The sequence below is a fragment of the Pseudophryne corroboree genome, chromosome 2 (assembly GCF_028390025.1).
Source record: "Pseudophryne corroboree isolate aPseCor3 chromosome 2, aPseCor3.hap2, whole genome shotgun sequence".
Taxonomy (NCBI): domain Eukaryota; kingdom Metazoa; phylum Chordata; class Amphibia; order Anura; family Myobatrachidae; genus Pseudophryne; species Pseudophryne corroboree.
Window position 1 is genome coordinate 123,683,465 of NC_086445.1, and position 22,080 is coordinate 123,705,544.

At 45.3% G+C, this 22,080-nt stretch overlaps 1 protein-coding gene across 1 annotated transcript in view; it reads right to left on the reverse strand.

Annotated features, from left to right (window-relative positions):
• Positions 1-22,080, reverse strand: part of MIPEP (mitochondrial intermediate peptidase) — a 294,841-nt gene that overhangs the window by 242,056 nt on the left and 30,705 nt on the right. Inside the window, exons 4-5 of the mRNA XM_063951677.1 lie at positions 11,290-11,376; positions 10,566-10,629 (exon numbers count right to left, since the gene is read on the reverse strand). Coding sequence (XP_063807747.1) covers positions 10,566-10,629; positions 11,290-11,376 — 151 coding nt within the window. The remainder of the gene's footprint in view (positions 1-10,565; positions 10,630-11,289; positions 11,377-22,080) is intronic.

Consider the following 22,080-nt stretch of genomic DNA (forward strand, 5'->3'; position numbering starts at 1 on the left):
AGAGAAGTGGCTTGTGGATCTCACTTTTTGAGCTACAAGTCAGTGTGTCCCTTCAGCCAGCAGATCTAGATTACCCAAGACTGGCATAAAGGACACAACTGAGGAACACACAACCCATCCACGAAGCATAAATGTATATAAAGTCTGTTTATGCAAACGTATATATATATTTATTTTTTTAACGGTTGATTATACATCAATTACCAAGACCTGAATAATGAAGGGTTCCAATGTACAGACAGGCAGTCAGTAGGTCAACTCCATATGGTCGACAAGGTACAAAAGGACAACAGGTAAAAGGTCAACAGGACAAGTTTTTATTTCCACCTTTTGCTTCATTTACCATCCACGTGGACTACGATTGGAATAGTAACCAGTGGTGAGCCCACAAGGGTCTATGTTTGCACTAATCGTGGTCTCTCACTGTGAAATGGACAAATTTTAGTGAAAACACACACACACACACACAAAAAAAAAAAAAAAAACCAACAACCTTGTGTTGACCTTTTGTGTAAACCATATCCATGTCAACCTTTTAACCCTGTCAACATTTCGTACCCGTCGACCTTAGATGACTGACTGTACCTGTTGACCTATTGACTATCTAAATCTGTAGATCTATTATACAACACCCCATAAAAAATTCTAAGTATAAACTGGACACTGACTTCTTATGGCATTTTCTAATTTCTTTTGGACTTGTGAACGTTTGTTCCAAACAGTCAATGGGGGAGATTCAAATGTTTGAAACGTCAGTTGGGAGTCTGATTTTTTCTATCTAATAGACAGGAAATACCAGACATCCAACCGACTTTTCAAACATTTGAATTCCCCTCAATGAATTTACCACACAGAAAGTACATAAGGCATGTTACACCATATAAAAAACAAGTATAGCTGTTGATGTGTATATGTAGACTTATGTAAACCTTAAACAAAAAAACAAAAAAAAAGTTCTATAATTCATGAGACAAAATGTTATATTAACTGATTGATAACAGGTCAGTATAAAGTTGTAAGCAACTCTATACATCCTTATCTGCCAACCTAACACCTACTCACACTAGTTCTATTATTCCACTTTTCACAGCTGCAATAATAAAGAGGACATTTTGTATTAAAATGTTTTTAGTTTGCACTAATTTAGTCTGGTTTATCGTTGTTTAAAAATAAGTGGGAAAATGGTCAATCACTGACCTGGCAAGCAAGACTTCAGACCAATGCAAAGATGTAATAACCAGATCAAACACATGCATAGTATCTGCAGGGGTGAAGGAGCGCACAGCTCTAATTCCTTATACAGTAAGTAACCGTGTGCTGGGCTTCCAATCATAAACCCACACAACTATCAAAGACTGGATCACTAATTGTCTATTCTCCATACACTGCAGCCTACGCCCTGTCAACACTGACTAAAGGACCACATACACTATTGCAACATGTCGGACCCTCATGTCGCAGGCGATCACCCCAGTAGCCTCCTGGGCGGCAGGATCGCATAGGATACATCGTACACGGTCCTTTTGCATACAATGTATCTTGTGCGATCCCAGCCATGCCTGCGGGGTCCGACATATCACGAGTGCAGCACAGTCAATCAGGGGGATCCGATCCGATTCTCACGGGACCGCGCATCGGATCGTATGTAAAACGCATCTGAAATGCCCGATTTCATCCGATTTATCGGCCCAAATCGGGCATTATTGTTCTAGTGTATGGGGCCCTTAAGATTGTTGTACGTTCTTCACAATCACATGCTGCCATCCTGTGAGGCAGCCCGACTGCCTTTGGAGAATTGTACATTTAGGAGTGTGAGGATAAATGTAAACCGATAGCATTATCTTATATCTAAACACTGCACTATCACACAGCTCAAGGGAGGAAGTGCTTTATAGGAAACGTGGCTTAAGGTGCGTACATACTGGCTGATATATCGGACGTTCAATTGAACGGCTGATATATCGCTGGTCCATCGGTCAGTGTGTACCAACGATCTGTCTGAACGCTGTAATTCCTAGACATATGGCGTCGGCCATGCAGCGCAACCGAAGACAGATATCTAAAGATTGGCGCATTGTGCTGTGTACACTTGCTGCACAAGGCTGCGGTGATCGACAGTGCAAGTGGGCAGGCACATGTAAATGCCCGTCCAGTTTGTGATGTCAGTAACAACGGATTGGGCACTGTGTATGCATAACATACTGCCCGATCCGCCTGTAGATATATCTACAGAGCAATTAATCTGTGGATATATCTATAAGTGTTTACCCAGCATAAGAACAAACCCAGTATACATGTATGGGCAAATACATTTCTTTGTGTATAGAAATTAGATTGCTACGAGACAAAATGCGTTGACGCCCACTTCCGCCCTGAGCCCATCTCTCTCCTCCGATATAACCGCTTCCCGCCTATTCAAGCCTTAACAGCACAGACTGGAAACACCGCACTGATCAGCACATAGCCGGCTCGGTTGGTCTCCTCTCGAACACTGCACCCACTGGGTGTGGTCAGTATACCATGCAGTCCATAAACAAGGTGCTAAGGGAACGGACTTGCTGCATGTTATTATCATACAGATTCCGACCACGGAACCTAAACCATCTGTGCATTGAATGCAAGGAGCCCGAGAGATTAACACATCGGGAACCAGCACAGTGGTAACTATTCATGTGAAGACTATTAGGAATCTGCATGTTGCTCATTTACGGATTAACAGCTCTAAATCTATCAGCTGTTGTGACAGGTTCCTACTAACGGAGATCGCCATTATAATCCCCACTGGGACGCCAGGGAGAGGTTATAACTCATTTGGAGAGAGACTTTACATAGAAACATAGAATTTGATGGCAGATAAGAACCACTTGGCCCATCTAGTCTGCCCCTTTTTTATTTTATCCTTTAGGCAATCTCAACCCTTGTTTAACCTTAATTCTTTGTAAGGATATTTATATGCCTGTCCCAAGCATGTTTAAATTGCCCTACAATCTTAGCCTCTACCACCTCTGATGGGAGGCTATTCCACTTATCCACTACCCTTTCTGTGAAGTAATTTTTCCTTAAATTTCCCCTGAACCTCCCCCCCTCCAGTCTCAATGTATGCCCTCGAGTTCTAATACTTATTTTCCTTTGAAGAATGTTTCCCTCCTGAACTTTGTTAAGACCCTTGATATATTTGAAAGTTTCTATCATGTCCCCCCTTTCCCTTCTCTCCTCCAAACTATACATGTTAAGATCTTTTAGCCTTTCCGGGTAAGTTTTGTGATGTAGGCCATGCACCATTTTAGTTGCCCTTCTTTGTACACTCTCTAATGTATTTATATCCTTCTGGAGATAGGGTCTCCAGAACTGGACACAGTATTCCAGATGGGGCCGTACCAATGACCTATACAGTGGCATTATCACTTCTTTTTTCCTGCTACTGATTCCTCTCCCTATGCAACCAAGCATCTGACTTGCCTTTCTCATTGCTTTGTTGCATTGCTTTCCTGCCTTCAAGTCACTTGAAATAGTGACTCCTAAATCTCTTTCCTCCTCAGTAGTTTCCATTATAATACCCTTGATACTATACTTAGCCTTTGGGTTTTTGAGACCCAAGTGCATGATTTTGCATTTTTTAGCATTAAACTGTAGTTGCCACGTTCTTGACCATTTCTCAAGCCTATCTAGGTCATTAATCATTTGTTTGACCCCTCCCGGTGTCTACCCTGTTGCATATCTTTGTATCATCTGCAAAAAGGCATATCTTCCCTTCAATACCATCTGCAATGTCACCAACAAAGATATTAAAGAGAACTGGACCAAGTACAGATCCCTGGGGTACTCCACTGGTAACATTTCCCTCCATAGATTGCACTCCATTAACTACGACTGTCTGTTTCCTATCCTGCAACCAGGTTCTTATCCATTTAACTGATTTATTATCCACCCCCAGGCTTTCAAGTTTATTTAGCAGTCTGCGATGTGGGACAGTGTCAAATGCCTTATTAAAGTCTAGATATGCTACATCTACAGCTCCCCCTTGATCTATTATTTTCATCACAGAGTCAAAAAAGTCAATAAGATTTGTTTGGCATGATCTCCCACCAGTAAATCCATGCTGTTTTGTATCCTGTAAGTTGTTTGATTTAAGATATTCCACTACTCTTTCTTATAATAGTTTTTCCATTACTTTCCCTACTACTGATGTAAGGCTTACTGGTCTGTAGTTACTTTCTTTTTCCTTGCTTCCACTTTTGTGCAGTGGAACTACATTTACTCTTTTCCAGTCCTCTGGAATAGCACCTGTATTTAGTGACTGGTTAAATAATTCTGTTAAAGGTGTAACCAGCACATCTTTTAGCTCTTGAGTATCCTTGGGTGTATCCCATCTGGTCCCATTGATTTATCCACTTTTAGTTTTGAAAGTTCTGTTAGGACCTTCTCCTCTGTAAATGTATTTTCATCTACCTTATTTTTATGAATGTCCTTGCAACTTAACTGTGGCCCCATCCCTTCTTCTGTAGTAAATACTGAGCAAAAATAATTATTTAGGTGATCTGCTATTGCTATTTATTGAAATAAATATTGATTTATTTATTTCAATTATGTACTATAAAGTTCTGATTTTAATATACTCAGCCAGTTGGTTTGCATTAATTGCTTTCTATTAACCTGCTTTTAAACATTTATTATGCGTAAAGGTTCCTAACTACTAAACTAAAGAAAGTGTCATTTAGATGCTACTAAATGTAAGCATATTGTATGTATTATTGCCTATGTGCGTAAAATACAATTGTTACATTACTAAAGGTGGGTACACACTAACAGATATATCTGCAGATCAATTGATCTGCAGATATATCCATGGACGGATCGAGCAGTGTGTTCAGCATACACACTGCTCGATCCGTCGGGGACTGATGTCATGAACTGGGCGGGCGTGTACACACTAGTGATGTGCACCGGAAATTTTTCGGGTTTTGCGTTTTGGTTTTGGGTTCGGTTCCGCGGCCGTGTTTTGGGTTCGAACGCGTTTTGGCAAAACCTCACCGATTTTTTTTTGTCGGATTCGGGTGTGTTTTGGATTCAGGTGTTTTTTTCAAAAAACCCTAAAAAACAGCTTAAATCATTGAATTTGGGGGTCATTTTGATCCCATAGTATTATTAACCTCAATAACCATAATTTACACTCATTTCCAGTCTATTCTGAACACCTCACACCTGACAATATTATTTTTAGTCCTAAAATTTGCCCTGAGGTCGCTGGATGGCTAAGCTAAGCGAAACAAGTGGCCGACACAAACACCTGGCCCATCTAGGAGTGGCACTGCAGTGTCAGGCAGGATGGCCCTTCCAAAAAATACTCCCCAAACAGCACATGACGCAAAGAAAAAAAAGAGGCGCAATGAGGTAGCTGTGTGAGTAAGCTAAGCGACCCTAGTGGCCGACACAAACACCTGGCCCATCTAGGAGTGGCACTGCAGTGTCACGCAGGATGGCCCTTCCAAAAAATACTCCAAAAACAGCACATGACGCAAAGAAAAATGAAAGAAAAAAGGAGGTGCAAGATGGAATTGTCCTTGGGCCCTCCCACCCACCCTTATGTTGTATAAACAGGACATACACACTTTAACCAACCCATCATTTCAGCGACAGGGTCTGCCACACGACTGTGACTGAAATGACTGGTTGGTTTGGGCCCCCACCAAAAAAGAAGCAATCTCTCCTTGCACAAACTGGCTCTACAGAGGCAAGATGTCCACCTCATCATCATCGTCCGATTCATCACCCCTTTCACTGTGTACATCCCCCTCCTCACAGATTATTAATTCGTCCCCACTGGAATCCACCATCTCAGGTCCCCGTGTACTTTCTGGAGGCAATTGCTGCTGGTGAATGTCTCCATGGAGGAATTGATTATAATTCATTTTAATGAACATCATCTTCTCCACATTTTCTGGAAGTAACCTCGTACGCCGATTGCTGACAAGGTGAGCGGCGGCACTAAACACTCTTTCGGAGTACACACTGGAGGGAGGGCAACTTAGGTAGAATAAAGCCAGTTTGTGCAAGGGCCTCCAAATTGCCTCTTTTTCCTGCCAGTATACGTACGGACTGTCTGACGTGCCTACTTGGATGTGGTCACTCATATAATCCTCCACCATTCTTTCAATGGTGAGAGAATCATATGCAGTGACAGTAGACGACATGTCAGTAATCGTTGGCAGGTCCTTCAGTCCGGACCAGATGTCAGCATCAGCAGTCGCTCCAGACTGCCCTGCATCACCGCCAGCGGGTGGGCTCGGAATTCGTAGCCTTTTCCTCGCACCCCCAGTTGCGGGAGAATGTGAAGGAGGAGATGTTGACAGGTCGCGTTCCGCTTGACTTGACAATTTTGTCACCAGCAGGTTTTTGAACCTCTGCAGACTTGTGTCTGCCGTAAAGAGAGATCCAAGGTAGGTTTTAAATCTAGGATCGAGCACGGTGGCCAAAATGTAGTGCTCTGATTTCAACAGATTGACCACACGTGAATCCTGGTTAAGCGAATGAAGGGCTCCATCCACAAGTCCCACATGCCTAGCGGAATCGCTCTGTTTTAGCTCCTCCTTCAATGCCTCCAGCTTTTTCTGCAAAAGCCTGATGAGGGGAATGACCTGACCCAGGCTGGCAGTGTCTGAACTGACTTAACGTGTGGCAAGTTAAAAAGGTTGCAGAACCTTGCACAACGTTGAAATCATTCTCCACTGCGCTTGAGACAGGTGCATTCCACCTCCTTTGCCTATATCGTGGCCAGATGTATAGGCTTGAATGGCCTTTTGCTGCTCCTCCATCCTCTGAAGCATATAGAGGGTTGAATTCCACCTCGTTACCACCTCTTGCTTCAGATGATGGCAGGGCAGGTTCAGGTGTTTTTGATGGTGCTCCAGTCTTCTGTACGCGGTGCCTGTACGCCGAAAGTGGCCCGCAATTCTTCTGGCCACAGACAGCATCTCTTGCATGCCCCTGTCGTTTTTTAAATAATTCTGCACCACCAAATTCAAGGTATGTGCAAAACATGGGACGTGCTGGAATTTGCCCAGATGTAATGCACTCACAATATTGCTGGCGTTGTCCGATGTCACAAATCCCCAGGAGAGTCCAATTGGGGTAAGCCATTCTGCGATGATCTTCCTCAGTTGCCGTAAGAGGTTTTCAGCTGTGTGCCTATTCTGGAAAGCGGTGATACAAAGCGTAGCCTGCCTAGGAACGAGTTGGCGTTTGCGAGATGCTGCTACTGGTGCCGCCGCTGCTGTTCTTGCAGCGGGAGGCAATACATCTACCCAGTGGGCTGTCACAGTCATGTAGTCCTGACCCTGCCCTGCTCCACTTGTCCACATGTCCGTGGTTAAGTGGACATTGGGTACAACTGCATTTTTTAGGACACTGGTGAGTCTTTTTCTGACGTCCGTGTACATTCTCGGTATCGCCTGCCTAGAGAAGTGGAACCTAGATGGTATTTGGTAACGGGGGCACACTACCTCAAGAAATTGTCTAGTTCCCTGTGAACTAACGGCGGATACCGGACGCACGTCTAACACCAACATAGTTGTCAAGGCCTCAGTTATCCGCTTTGCAACAGGATGACTGCTGTGATATTTCATCTTCCTCGCAAAGGACTGTTGGACAGTCAATTGCTTACTGGAAGTAGTACAAGTGGTCTTCCGACTTCCCCTCTGGGATGACGATCGACTCCCAGCAGCAACAACAGCAGCGCCAGCAGCAGTAGGCATTACACTCAAGGATGCATCGGAGGAATCCCAGGCAGGAGAGGACTCGTCAGACTTGCCAGTGACATGGCCTGCAGGACTATTGGCTTTCCTGGGTAAGGAGGAAATTGACACTGAGGGAGTTGGTGGTGTGGTTTGCGCGAGCTTGGTTACAAGAGGAAGGGATTTACTGGTCAGTGGACTGCTTCCGCTGTCGCCCAAAGTTTTTGAACTTGTCACTGACTTATTATGAATGCGCTGCAGGTGACGTATAAGGGAGGATGTTCCGAGGTGGTTAACGTCCTTACCCCTACTTATTACAGCTCGACAAAGGCAACACACGGCTTGACAAATGTTGTCCGCATTTCTGTTGAAATACTTCCACAATAAAGAGCTGATTTTTTTGGTATTGTCACCAGGCATGTCAATGGCCATATTCCTCCCACGGACAACAGGTGTCTCCCCGGGTGCCTGACTTAAACAAACCACCTCACCATCAGAATCCTCCTTGTCAATTTCCTCCCCAGTGCCAGCAACACCCATATCCTCATCCTGGTGTACTTCAACACTGACATCTTTAATTTCACTATCAGGAACTGGACTGCGGGTGCTCCTTTCAACACTTGCAGGGGGCGACACAATTGGACTCTCCTTGGGGATTTGGGATTTCGAAGAACGCACAGTTCTTTGCTGTGCTTTTGCAGCAAGTCTTTTCTTTTTTCTAGCGAGAGGATGAGTGCTTCCATCCTCATGTGAAGCTGAACCACTAGCCATGAACATAGGCCAGGGCCTCAGCCGTTCCTTGCCACTCCGTGTCGTAAATGGCATATTGGCAAGTTTACGCTACTCCTCAGACGCTTTTAATTTTGATTTTTGGGTCATTTTTTTACTGATCTTTTGTGTTTTGGATTTTACATGCTCTGTACTATGACATTGGGCATCGGCCTTGGCAGACGACGTTGATGGCATTTCATCGTCTCGGCCATGACTAGTGGCAGCAGCTTCAGCACGAGGTGGAAGTGGATCTTGATCTTTCCCTACTTTTTTAACCTCCACATTTTTGTTCTCCATATTTTGCGCACAACTAAAAGCCACCACAGGTATACAATGTAGATGGGTGGATAGTATAGTATTATATTACTTATGGACGACGAGTGCACTGACGACACAGAGGTAGGTACAGCCGTGCAGCCGTGGCCTACCGTACTGCTGCTTATATATATAATATACTGTATAACGGACCTGGTGGACACTGTCAGCAGACTGCTAAACTAGTATGAAGAAAAAAAAAAAAAAAACACCACAGGTATACAATGTAGATGGATGGATAGTATAGTATTATATTACTTATGGACGACGAGTGACGACACAGAGGTAGGTACAGCCGTGGCCTACCGTACTGCTGCCTATATATATAATATACTGTATAACGGACCTGGTGGACACTGTCAGCAGACTGCTAAATTAGTATGAAGAAAAAAAACAACAACACAGGTATACAATGTAGATGGATGGATAGTATAGTATTACATTACTTATGGACGACGAGTGCACTGACGACACAGAGGTAGGTACAGCCGTGGCCTACCGTACTGCTGCTTATATATATAATATACTGTATAACGGACCTGGTGGACACTGTCAGCAGACTGCTAAACTAGGATGAAGAAAAAAAAAACACCACAGGTATACAATGTAGATGGATGGATAGTATAGTATTACATTACTTATGGACGACAAGTGCACTGACGACACAGAGGTAGGTACAGCCGTGGCCTACCGTACTGCTGCTTATATATATAATATACTGTATAACGGACCTGGTGGACACTGTCAGCAGACTGCTAAACTAGTACAAAGAAAAAAACAAACAAACACAGGAGTGTTTTTCAGGCAGACAAACGTATACTGGACTGGTGGTCACTGTCAGCAAAACTGTGCACTGTACTCCTGCTATAACTTCTCCCCAGTCCCCACAATTAGGCAGTGTGAGCAGAGCAGTGCACTCAGCACAGATATATCATGCAGCAGTGCAGCACACTGAGTGAGCACAGATATGGTGGTCGGGGCGTTTTTTTCAGGCAGAGAAACAAAGGATTAAACTCACTGGTGGTATAATCAAAACCCTGCACTGTACTCCCTAACAGCTGCTCCCCGTCCCCAATCCTCCCCACAATTATAACTAAGTCACTCTGTGTTCTACTATAACGGAGAGGACGCCAGCCACGTCCTCTCCCTATCAATCTCAATGCACGTGTGAAAATGGCGGCGACGCGCGGCTCCTTATATAGAATCCGAGTCTCGCGAGAATCCGACAGCGGGATGATGACGTTCGGGCGCGCTCGGGTTAACCGAGCAAGGCGGGAGGATCCGAGTCGCTCGGACCCGTGTAAAAAAAAGGTGAAGTTCGGGCGGGTCGGATTCCGAGGATCCGAACCCGCTCATCACTAGTACACACGCCCGCCCAGTTCACCTGTCAATACCTGCCGGCCGCCGCAGCATGTGTACGGGCGGTCGGCCGACCGCCCCGTACACACACAGCGACGCGCCAATATATCGGTAGATATATTGGCCGTCGGCTGTGCTGCGCGGCCGACGCGACACGTCTGTGAACGACGGAGTTCACAGACGTATCGGCCGTACACACTGGCCGACGGTCCCGCGATATATCGGCCGTTCAGGAGAACGGCCGATATATCGACCAGTGTGTACGGGCCTTTAGCTTTGTGAGTCAATTTAATAGACAGCACACTTGTGATTTAAATTGTTATTGCTGCAAGTTTAAATTAACAAATACCGCAGTGATAAATTGTATTCATTGTATGGAAATGAACCTACCTTTTCTTCATCCATATGGATGCCACTGATCTCAAAGTCAAATAAAAACAATTCTGCCACCCGCCTTTAAAAAGCAAAAAAGAAAGTGATTAAAAGCAATAGAGATGTTTAACGCTTCGCAGCTTAGAACAAATGTCTGCTGGAAAATTAAAGATCTCCTAAGAGGACCGTAAGGCCTAAAGAGCACAAACAAGTGCTAACAGTAACCAATGCTAACAGTGGCTAAAAAGATTGGCAATAGAAGATGTGAGCGCATCATCTGACCATGAGCTTGTCTATGCTGTATACTGTGCTCAGTCTATTTTATACTTGTGATACCTATAATAAGGTATATAACATCATTTCTATTGCCACAAAAAGGATTCAACCTTTTGGAATCCCCTATAAAGGGCTGCATTAGGGAGGTGACCAAGGGTTCCTATACTACGCAGTATCCCATAGCTATACTCAGTACAGTGTGACGAGGGGACTGCTATGTATATTGCACTGGGTCCCGCATTTACAAGTGCCAGCCCTAGCCATACATCCACACACAAAACAGAAACACAAACAAATGGGGGGGGGGGGAGAATATAACGTAAAATCACAAATCTGCTCAATGTGACAGAACAGGACCTTTCCTGTCAGAAGGAATAAATTAAGATTCTTGAAGAAATATGTGTAACACTTTAATACACTGTGCCGTGGAGCCGCTGTATTACTGTGAAAGCTATGTATACTGTACCTGGTTTCTGGGTCTAAGGATTCTAGAAGCGTTTTGTCATCCAGCAGTTTCCTCAAACTTTGACACAACTCAATGTTGGTATTTAACCTTCACAGAAAAAAACAAACAAAAAAAAACACACGTTTATTGGAAAGTGTCACAATGATTAGAAAGCAGAACTTTCATGGTCCTTGAAGCCTCCAGACGGTGGCACTGGCAAGTCATATCTGCTATTACACAGTATTGGACAACCAATTGCATGCTGACATGTTACCACCTAAAGACTGTCCGGAACAGATACAAAACTGGAAATATGGATGTTTGGTTCACAGGGAGCAGAAACTCAAAGGCTAAAACCAGGCTGGTTGGATTGCTTGTCACGCTGTATTCCCACCACTAAGGGGGCCAAACATAAATTCCTACTATTGGATGGAGCCGAATGGGAAACTTTATGAAATATTTACAGCTTGGTTGACACTTGGTGGTCAAAGTTTATTTTGCTTGGGAAATAAGACAGATAAGGCGCTGTATGCTCTAAATAGAATCCACACCCAAAAACATTACTAGTACTGTAAAAGGTCTTCAAATTAGGTTGTTGTTTTTTCCTTTAGCATTTTGGGACATTACTGTTCACCAGCTGATTCTCATCAAGGGGGAGCAGTATCAAACCTAGGAGAGTTATAAAGTGTAGACATGATGTACCAACCAATCAACCCCTGTTCATTTTCATACAGAGGCAATTAACAGGACAGTTAGAAGGTGATTGGCTGGTACTATATCCCCTTCCAAAGTTTGATACATTTACCCCCAAGTCTACTATGTCCCTCCATCCCCAACTAGTGTGCATATCATTTCTCTAATGAGTTTAACAAGTGGCCAAGACAGATTAGTGTGAATATTCCGCTTAAAAAGGGAAAAATTCTTAAAATTATCAAAGAGAAAACGGCAGACAAAGAGAGGATTTTGGTACTTACCGATAAATCCATTTCTCTGAATCCTCTAGGGGACACTGGAACATCAGATACATTACGGGTGTGAAGTCTTGCAACCGGAGGTGTGGCACAATCTAAAATTAAAACATAGTCTGCACAGCCGTCTCCTCCCCCTTCACGCCCCCTATCCCTTAGTTTGGAAAATTTGACGGAGAGACTAGGACATGAGACTACAAAACCAATGGCGAGGAGCCCACCGTACAGCAAAGTCAAACAGCAACCTAGAAGTCTGTTAACAGAAAACCAATGCTGTTTGCACGAACAGTTCAACAAGAACCTGTAACACAGCAGGTTGACAGCACCGAGGCGGGCGTCCAGTGTCCCCTAGAGGATTCAGAGAAATGGATTTATCGGTAAGTACCAAAATCCTCTTTTCTCTTTCATCCACTAGGGGACACTGGAACATCAGATACATTAGGGGACATCCTAAAGTTACTCCCGAGGGTGGTAGTGCTGTCAGTAGCCTGTAAAACCAGACGTCCAAACTTCGAATCTCTGGACGCAATAGTATCAAACATGAAGAAGCTTGTGACCGTGTGTCTGAAGACCACGTTGCCGCTCTGTAATGTTGAGTAGTAACTGCACCTCTGGCTGTCACCAATGAGGTGCCCACTGATCTGGTGGTATGTGCACCAGCCTGAACCGGAAACCGTATACCACAGGATAATTACTGCATAGTGGTAATCCTAATCTAACTGGACAGCGTTTGTGTAGACGCAGACCAACTGCTCCTTGTACTATCAAAGAGAACAATCGGTCCTATATTCAGATGGACGACTCAACTTGCACGGATATCCGTAGAGCTCGTACAACCTCTAAAGACACTGTCCCATCGAAAAGATGGCATCACCATAGGCTGGCCTACGGAAAAAAAACCAACAACCCATGGGAGAAAACTCTGTCCGTGTAAGGAGTACTGCCCTATCGCCCTGGAAAAATAGAAAGTGGACACTGGTATCATAGGGTTCCCAATCAGAGACCCATGTGGTCCTGACTAAAGCAACAACAGGACTGTCCTGGAGAGGTAATTCATCCTGCTCTCTACTAAAAACTCAGACGTCGTTGAATTGAAACATTCCCACCTCAAGGTTAGGCCCCACGGCGCCGTGGAGAGCCAGGAAAAGAGATATCCTCAGAACTTCCCTTAAAAAAGTCTGACCTCCTGTAACGATGCTAAGCGCTGTCGAAAAAGGATGGAGAGAGGTGAAAATCTTAAACATGAAGGAGCCTAACACAGGTCACCCTGTAAACCGGACCGGAGAAACATAAAAGTCTAGACAGAGGAAATCCCCTGGAATCCAACTCGTAGTCCTGACACCAGTCCATCTTTTGTAACAATGCAAGGTCATGACCGGCTTTCGCTATCACTGTAGGAATAGACGCCTCAGTCTTCTCTCTGAAAGATAGTCTCCAGGGGTCTTCCGCTAGTAGACCTCGCAAGACCGAGCACAAACTGCTGCGGAACCAGTGTGGTGGAATGATAAGTCGCCCACACTCCTTTCCGTTTGGCCGTCGTTAATACCCTGGGTAGAAACTGAAATGATGGAATTTTGTAAACACTTCTGGAAGACCAAGGAAGTGTCATGCGTCCAGTTCGTACGCTGCTAGATCCCACGTGTTGGCCACATACCTGGGTAGCTGATGGTTGTGTCGAGAGGCCAGTAGGTCTACAGGAGGTAGCCCTCTCACCCTATTACCATCTCGATTCCTGGATGCATGTTCTGTCGACTGAGAGTGTTTCCCAGTGCTCCATTCCCGGAATGAACTATACTGAAAAGGACGATGTTGCGCCTTCCTGCCCACAACAATATCCTTGTGGCTACTTTTAATGCCCTCATGTTCCTTCTTGATGGTTTAGGTATGCTGTCGTTGTGACATTGTCCTACTGCATATTTAAGTGGTGACCCATCACTAGGTTTTCGGCTAAAAGAAGTTGTATTGTAACCGCACTCAGTTCGAGAATGTCTATGGGTAGACTTTCTCGTGACGTCTATCCGTTCTGAAACTGATGTTCCTCTAGGATGGCACTACAACCTTTGAAACTGGCATCCGTTGTGAGGATCCCCCAATTCTAAAAGCCGAATCTCTTCCCTGCTGCGAGATTAGTTAGTAACGACCACCAATATGAGGGAAGCTTATGAATGAAATCAACAACCTGTGATATCGAAAACCAACGCGAACTTTGCTCCCTGAGCAATGAGGTTCACCTGGAAAGGCTGGTAGTGAAAACTGTCGTACTGCAGAGTCTCCAAAGATGGCAACATCTTCCCGAGAAATTGTACCCCAGAGGTAGAGAAACCGTCAGTGCTTGTAGTACCTGAGCTACTCGCCTCAGTATGTCCTGGATCTTGCTCTGTATTTGTACAGTCTCCAAGATGAAACCTGGAAATTGAACCCCTTGAATTGGCAGTAGGGTGGATCCCTGGAAATTCCAATCCACCCACGTTTAGCGAGAAATCGAGAAGTCGGCTTCCTTGAGCAGCTGTTCCTGGAAGATGGCTTATATCAGCAGAGCATCCTGATCGTACCTCCAACGGTCTCAAACTTGTGACCCTTATCACCCTGATTCCTGTAAAAATTCTCAGGGCTGAGGATAGACCGAATGGCTAAGTCACAACTAGCAATGATCTCTCACCAGTACGAATCCTAAGTATGCTTGGTGAGTAGTCCAATGCGGGATAGGAAGGAATGCATCCTTTATGTCCAAAGACACTATGACTCCTCCAAGCCCAGTCCTGCAATGAGCGATTGGGTTGATTTCTCCGGAATAAGTAGGCCAGTATAAATTGGGTCAAAAAAACGTGAAAATGAATATCAGTGTGACCGTTATGGGTACGACAAAACAGGATTCAAAGAGAACCCTTTTCCTCCCTGAGAGTAGGGATATTAATAATAATAATAATAGCGCAGCCCGCTGGATAACTTATTGTGGACAGGTAAAGAAAAACACCCTGAGGTGGATTTTCTCCAGGCGCTGATAGGGGAGGTGCACCACAGCAGCTAAAACAAAACGGGGTTGGTCAGACCCCCAAGCCACAAGTATATACAAAAGAAAATTAAAGCGCTATTTGGTCATATATGAGAGAGGAAGGTCACATGAAAAAACACATTTATTGAAATAAAAGAGAATCTTTTTAAAATAGTTAAGAAAAACACAGTAAAAGATGTATATTGGAGAACACAATTGGGTGTCAGATCTCAAAGCAGCTGTGCCCCTCTCAGTCCTAATGAGAATTAATGAAAGCAGTTCAAACCTGTTCCAATGAAACAGTCCCCTATTGATAGACTCTAGGTATCCCGTTAATGTTCCATCATGTATAATAATTACCACCAGCAGTTGTTCAAGGTGTTTAAGCGGTAGGCATCCGCAGAAGCTTGTCCCTTGTTTAGCTGTGTAAAGTTTCCACGGTGGGGATGGATGTTCTTCTAACGGGGTCCACAGGTTGAGACAATAGTGGGGACCTGGTCCAGGTAGAAATTCCTCAGGCAATGAAATTGCAGACAGTGGGCACGCACAGCACCAATCGCCAACGCGTTTCGTTGCGTTCACGCAACTTTTTCAAGGTATTGAAGGTGCTGCTATCCAGGGTTTTTATACCCTTTTCAATATGGTTGCTCATTTGCATATGTGATTGACAGTGACCAAATACTCTCATTATATGACCAATAATGACAGACAGACAATTTAAAATATTGGATAATCAACACATAATTATTCATATATATAATGTACTTTATTCTTTATAAATATGACTTGTTCGATTCTATAGGAACAGATCACGTGACTAACATAATGTAATGTGGGGAGCGGGATAGTATAAAGCCCGAAGTGGAATGCAAAAGAGTCTCCCATCAGCCCTATATAAATATGACTCGAGGTCTTATCCATATATTGCATAGAATCAGCCGGCCTAAATATAAACAGGTGGATGTTTAGCACTTAATGAAAAACTAGCACCTATCGTACGGGCTACACGTCATTAGTCCGCGACAGGGAGTCTGAGCGACGGCACGTGAGCGTCCCCACTGGGCGTATCGCTAGCCGCCGCATCCGGCCTGAGTGTCGCGCCCGAATGACGCGGTCGTCGAATCTGGCTTGTATCAGTGGCTAGGTCGCAGCGGGGGTTTATCTGTCATCCAGCCGCAACCATAGTAACGGATGGGCGTGAGGGTTACCGTGGCAACGGACACCGCAGTGCGCGTCACCTAGGCAACATACACCGCACTGCCCATTGCCACGGCAAACAAGGGTCCGTATCAAGGGGACATATACATAGTTGGTAATTGTATGAAAAATAGTAATAATAAGTGGAGTATTCGCAATGAATGCATTAAATAGGACAAAAGGAAAAGATGAACAGAAAAATTCGATAAATGGATATTAATAATAATAATAATAGCGCAGCCCGCTGGATAACTTATTGTGGACAGGCACTGTATTAGTTTGGTCCCAGACAATCTTCTTGCAGTAAACTCAGAAACGTTGTTAATAATGCCTTCGCTTTTGAACGGAATGACGGCTTAGGTGTTGTCAATATCTATCAGTAATATAGGGAGACAAACCCTTTTGATACCAAATTGTCTTCTCAAGTCTCGAATCCGGTCTCTCTAGACCTTCCAATCCTTACCCCTTATAAGAGGTTCAAGGAGCGTTTGTGTATAGACCTGTTATTGGCCATTGTGAATAGCCTCACCAGCCCGATTCGAGAACTAAACTAGTTGAATAATTGGTCAGAATAACTGCTACTGCCTATTGGTATATTTCTATGAAATCCGGTAGGCAGAATCTGATTTCAGTTGTCTGAAAATTATTGGGCCAAGGAAGGCTTACCCTCCCATGGAAATTGCCTTCCAACTCGGTAACCTTAACCCTTTTACCGAAACAGCGATCTCTCAGTTCTGTTTGAGATGGTCTTGGAACTAGAGGTTATATTTTCTTGTCAATGTCAGCCTACACATGACCCCTGTTTTGCAGTGGGACTGTAATGAGTAAGAATGTCATGTTTGACAACTAGGCCGAGGTGCGCTACCAACGTTATGAGATCCTTTTCCCCTTCTGTGGAAACCGAAATTCTGTTGCCACAGAAAACTATAGAGAGACATAGCTGAGATCGGGATGTTAACCTCCCTAACAGCCTGGTAAGTATATGTGGTTAACCTTCGGATATGTTCCGCTAGTCAAAGAAAAACTTATTTAGACAGATGGAAGCATGTACTGATCGCCTCTAGTTAGTTACGCCTCTAACGGTTCGCACACCGTTACGAGAGCCAGCACATCTTACCACTCGTACTCTAAGGCAGGAAAAGGGGTCTTATTGACGTCTTAGAACATCTTGTTACACATGTGCAGATGGAGGAAGTCTTAAGCATGAAAACCTCCCTGTTTAGGATGGGCTCACAGCCCCTACTCAATCAGTGCAATATATGTCAGGTTATTCTTTTCTTAACCTTGACGGATCACTGCCCCCCTGGTTGTTTGCCCAGTCTCGTCATGCACCCGAGGGCTGTCAACCATAGTGCTTATTTATTGAAGCCTCCAAAGTAATCTCTTGCGATTTATCTTAGAGAAAACATACATACCAACTCCGCCCGACCTTCACCCCTTAGCATAGGCGGAGAAGGGCCGTAGAAAAATTAGGAGCTCTGAAGAATATTCTCAACCAGTTAGAAATCTTCTTTCCGTCTAGTAAGAAATAAATAATAAATATAAATACTCACTCAATTATTCCCCACCAGACCACCCACTGTTGAGGAGTTGGGTGACATTGCCTGAAGCTCCCTCCCCCGCCAGACCTGTCAGCAGCGTCCGTTGTAGGCAGTTCTGTACCTATAATATATAATTTGATAGATGCCAAAAGGTAACTGGAGTTACCGTGCTGGTAAAAAATTATTGGTTTGTGCATTTGACGGTGAAAATGCACCCCCAGAGAATACTTGTAGTGCATCTCATCTGTAGAATAGGTAACGAAATAACGTAATATATGACGGGAACAATTGTACACTGGATTCACAGAGAGAAAAGGAAAAAAAGAAAAAAAATAAGAATTTACTTACCGATAATTCTATTTCTCGTAGTCCGTAGTGGATGCTGGGGACTCCGTAAGGACCATGGGGAATAGCGGCTCCGCAGGAGACTGGGCACAAAAGTAAAGCTTTAGAACTACCTGGTGTGCACTGGCTCCTCCCCCTATGACCCTCCTCCAAGCCTCAGTTAGGATACTGTGCCCGGACGAGCGTACACAATAAGGAAGGATTTTGAATCACGGGTAAGACTCATACCAGCCACACCAATCACACCGTATAACTCGTGATCTAAACCCAGTTAACAGCATGATAACAGAGGAGCCTCTGAAAAGATGGCTCCCAACAATAATAACCCGATTTTTGTAACAATAACTATGTACAAGTATTGCAGACAATCCGCACTTGGGATGGGCGCCCAGCATCCACTACGGACTACGAGAAATAGAATTATCGGTAAGTAAATTCTTATTTTCTCTGACGTCCTAGTGGATGCTGGGAACTCCGTAAGGACCATGGGGATTATACCAAAGCTCCCAAACGGGCGGGAGAGTGCGGATGACTCTGCAGCACCAAATGAGAGAACTCCAGGTCCTCCTCAGCCAGGGTATCAATTTTGTAGAATTTTACAAACGTATTTGCTCCTGACCAAGTAGCTGCTCGGCAAAGTTGTAAAGCCGAGACCCCTCGGGCAGCCGCCCAAGATGAGCCCACCTTCCTTGTGGAGTGGGCATTTACAGATTTTTGGCTGTGGCAGGCCTGCCACAGAATGTGCAAGCTGAATTGTACTACAAATCCAACGAGCAATAGTCTGCTTAGAAGCAGGAGCACCCAGCTTGTTGGGTGCATACAGGATAAACAGCGAGTCAGATTTTCTGACTCCAGCCGTCCTGGAAACATATATTTTCAGGGCCCTGACAACGTCTAGCAACTTGGAGTCCTCCAAGTCCCTAGTAGCCGCAGGCACCACAATAGGTTGGTTCAGGTGAAACGCTGAAACCACCTTAGGGAGAAACTGAGGACGAGTCCTCAATTCCGCCCTGTCCGAATGGAAAATCAGATAAAGGACTTTTACAGGATAAAGCCGCCAATTCTGACACGCGCCTGGCCCAGGCCAGGGCCAACAGCATGACCACTTTCCATGTGAGATATTTTAACTCCACAGATTTAAGTGGTTCAAACCAATGTGACTTTTGGAACCCAAAAACTACATTGAGATCCCAAAGTGCCACTGGAGGCACAAAAGGAGGCTGTATATGCAGTACCCCTTTTACAAACGTCTGAACTTCAGGGACTGAAGCTAGTTCTTTTTGGAAGAAAATTGACAGGGCCGAAATTTGAACCTTAATGGACCCCAATTTCAGGCCCATAGACACTCCTGTTTGCAGGAAATGTAGGAATCGACCCAGTTGAATTTCCTCCGTCGGGCCTTACTGGCCTCGCACCACGCAACATATTTTCGCCAAATGCGGTGATAATGTTTTGCGGTTACATCCTTCCTGGCTTTGATCAGGATAGGGATGACTTCATCCGGAATGCCTTTTTTCCTTCAGGATCCGGCGTTCAACCGCCATGCCGTCAAACGCAGCCGCGGTAAGTCTTGGAACAGACAGGGTCCTTGCTGGAGCAGGTCCCTTCTTAGAGGTAGAGGCCACGGATCCTCCGTGAGCATCTCTTGAAGTTCCGGTTACCAAGTCCTTCTTGGCCAATCCGGAGCCACGAATATAGTGCTTACTCCTCTCCATCTTATCAATCTCAGTACCTTGGGTATGAGAGGCAGAGGAGGGAACACATACACTGACTGGTACACCCACGGTGTTACCAGAGCGTCTACAGCTATTGCCTGAGGGTCCCTTGACCTGGCGCAATACCTGTCGAGTTTTTCCCAACGGTTTATAATCATGTGGAAGACTTCTGGGTGAAGTCTCCACTCTCCCGGGTGGAGGTCGTGTCTGCTGAGGAAGTCTGCTTCCCAGTTGTCCACTCCCGGAATGAATACTGCTGACAGTGCTATCACATGATTTTCCGCCCAGCGAAGAATCCTTGCAGCTTCTGCCATTGCCCTCCTGCTTCTTGTGCCACCCTGTCTGTTTACGTGGGTGACTGCCGTGATGTTGTCCGACAGGATCAACACCGGCTGACCTTGAAGCAGAGGTCTTGCTAAGCTTAGAGCATTGTAAATGGCCCTTAGCTTCAGGATATTTATGTGAAGTGATGTCTCCAGGCTTGACCATAAGCCCTGGAAATTCCTTCCCTGTGTGACTGCTCCCCAGCCTCGCAGGCTGGCATACGTGGTCACCATGACCCAGTCCTGAATGCCGAATCTGCGGCCCTCTAGAAGATGAGCACTCTGCAACCACCACAGGAGGGACACCCTTGTCCTTGGTGACAGGGTTATCCGCTGATGCATCTGAAGATGCGACCCGGACCATTTGTCCAGCAGGTCCCACTGGAAAGTTCTTGCGTGGAATCTGCCGAATGGGATTGCTTCGTAGGAAGCCACCATTTTACCCAGAACCCTTGTGCATTGATGCACTGAGAGTTGGTTCGGTTTTAGGAGGTTCCTGACTAGCTCGGATAACTCCCTGGCTTTCTCCTCCGGGAGAAACACCTTTTTCTGGACTGTGTCCAGGATCATCCCTAGGAACAGAAGACGAGTCGTCGGAACCAGCTGCGATTTTGGAATATTGAGAATCCAATCGTGCTGCCGCAACACTACCTGAGATAGTGCTACACCGACCTCCAACTGTTCCCTGGATCTTACCCTTATCAGGGAATCGTCCAAGTAAGGGATAACTAAAATTCCCTTCCTTCGAAGGAATATCATCATTTCGGCCATTACCTAGGTAAAGACCCGGGGTGCCGTGGACCATCCATACGGCAGCGTCTGAACTGATAGTGACAGTTCTGTACCATAAACCTGAGGTACCCCTGGTGAGAAGGGTAAATTGGGACATGAAGGTAAGCATCCTTGATGTCCCGAGACATCATGTAGTCCCCTTCTTCCAGGTTCGCAATCACTGCTCTGAGTGACTCAATCTTGAATTTGAACCTCTGTATGTAAGTGTTCAAAGATTTTAGATTTAGAATCGGTCTCACCGAGCCGTCCGGCTTCGGTACCACAACAGTGTGGAATAATACCCCGTTCCCTGTTGCAGGAGGGGTACCTTGATTATCACCTGCTGGGAATACAGCTTGTGAATGGCTTCCAAAACTGTCTCCCTGTCAGAAGGAGACATCGCTAAAGCCGACTTTAGGAAACGGCGAGGGGGAGACGTCTCGAATTCCAATTTGTACCCCTGAGATATCACCTGAAGGATCCAGGGGTCTACTTGCGAGTGATCCCACTGCGCGCTGAAATTCATTGAGACGGGCCCCCCACCGTGCCGGATTCTGCTTGTAAAGCCCCAGCGTCATACTGAGGGCTTGGCAGAGGCGGGAGAGGGTTTCTGTTCCTGGGAACTGGCTGATTTCTGCAGCCTTTTTCCTCTCCCTCTGTCACGGGGCAGAAATGAGGAACCTTTTGCCCGCTTGTCCACGAAAAGACTGCGCCTGATAATACGGCGTCTTCTCATGTTGAGAGGCGACCTGGGGTACAAACGTGGATTTCCCAGCTGTTGCCGTGGCCACCAGGTCTGAAAGACCGACCCCAAATAACTCCTCCCCTTAATAAGGCAATACTTCCAAATGCCGTTTGGAATCCGCATCACCTGACCACTGTCGTGTCCATAACCCTCTACTGGTAGAAATGGACAACGCACTTAGACTTGATGCCAGTCGGCAAATATTCCGCTGTGCA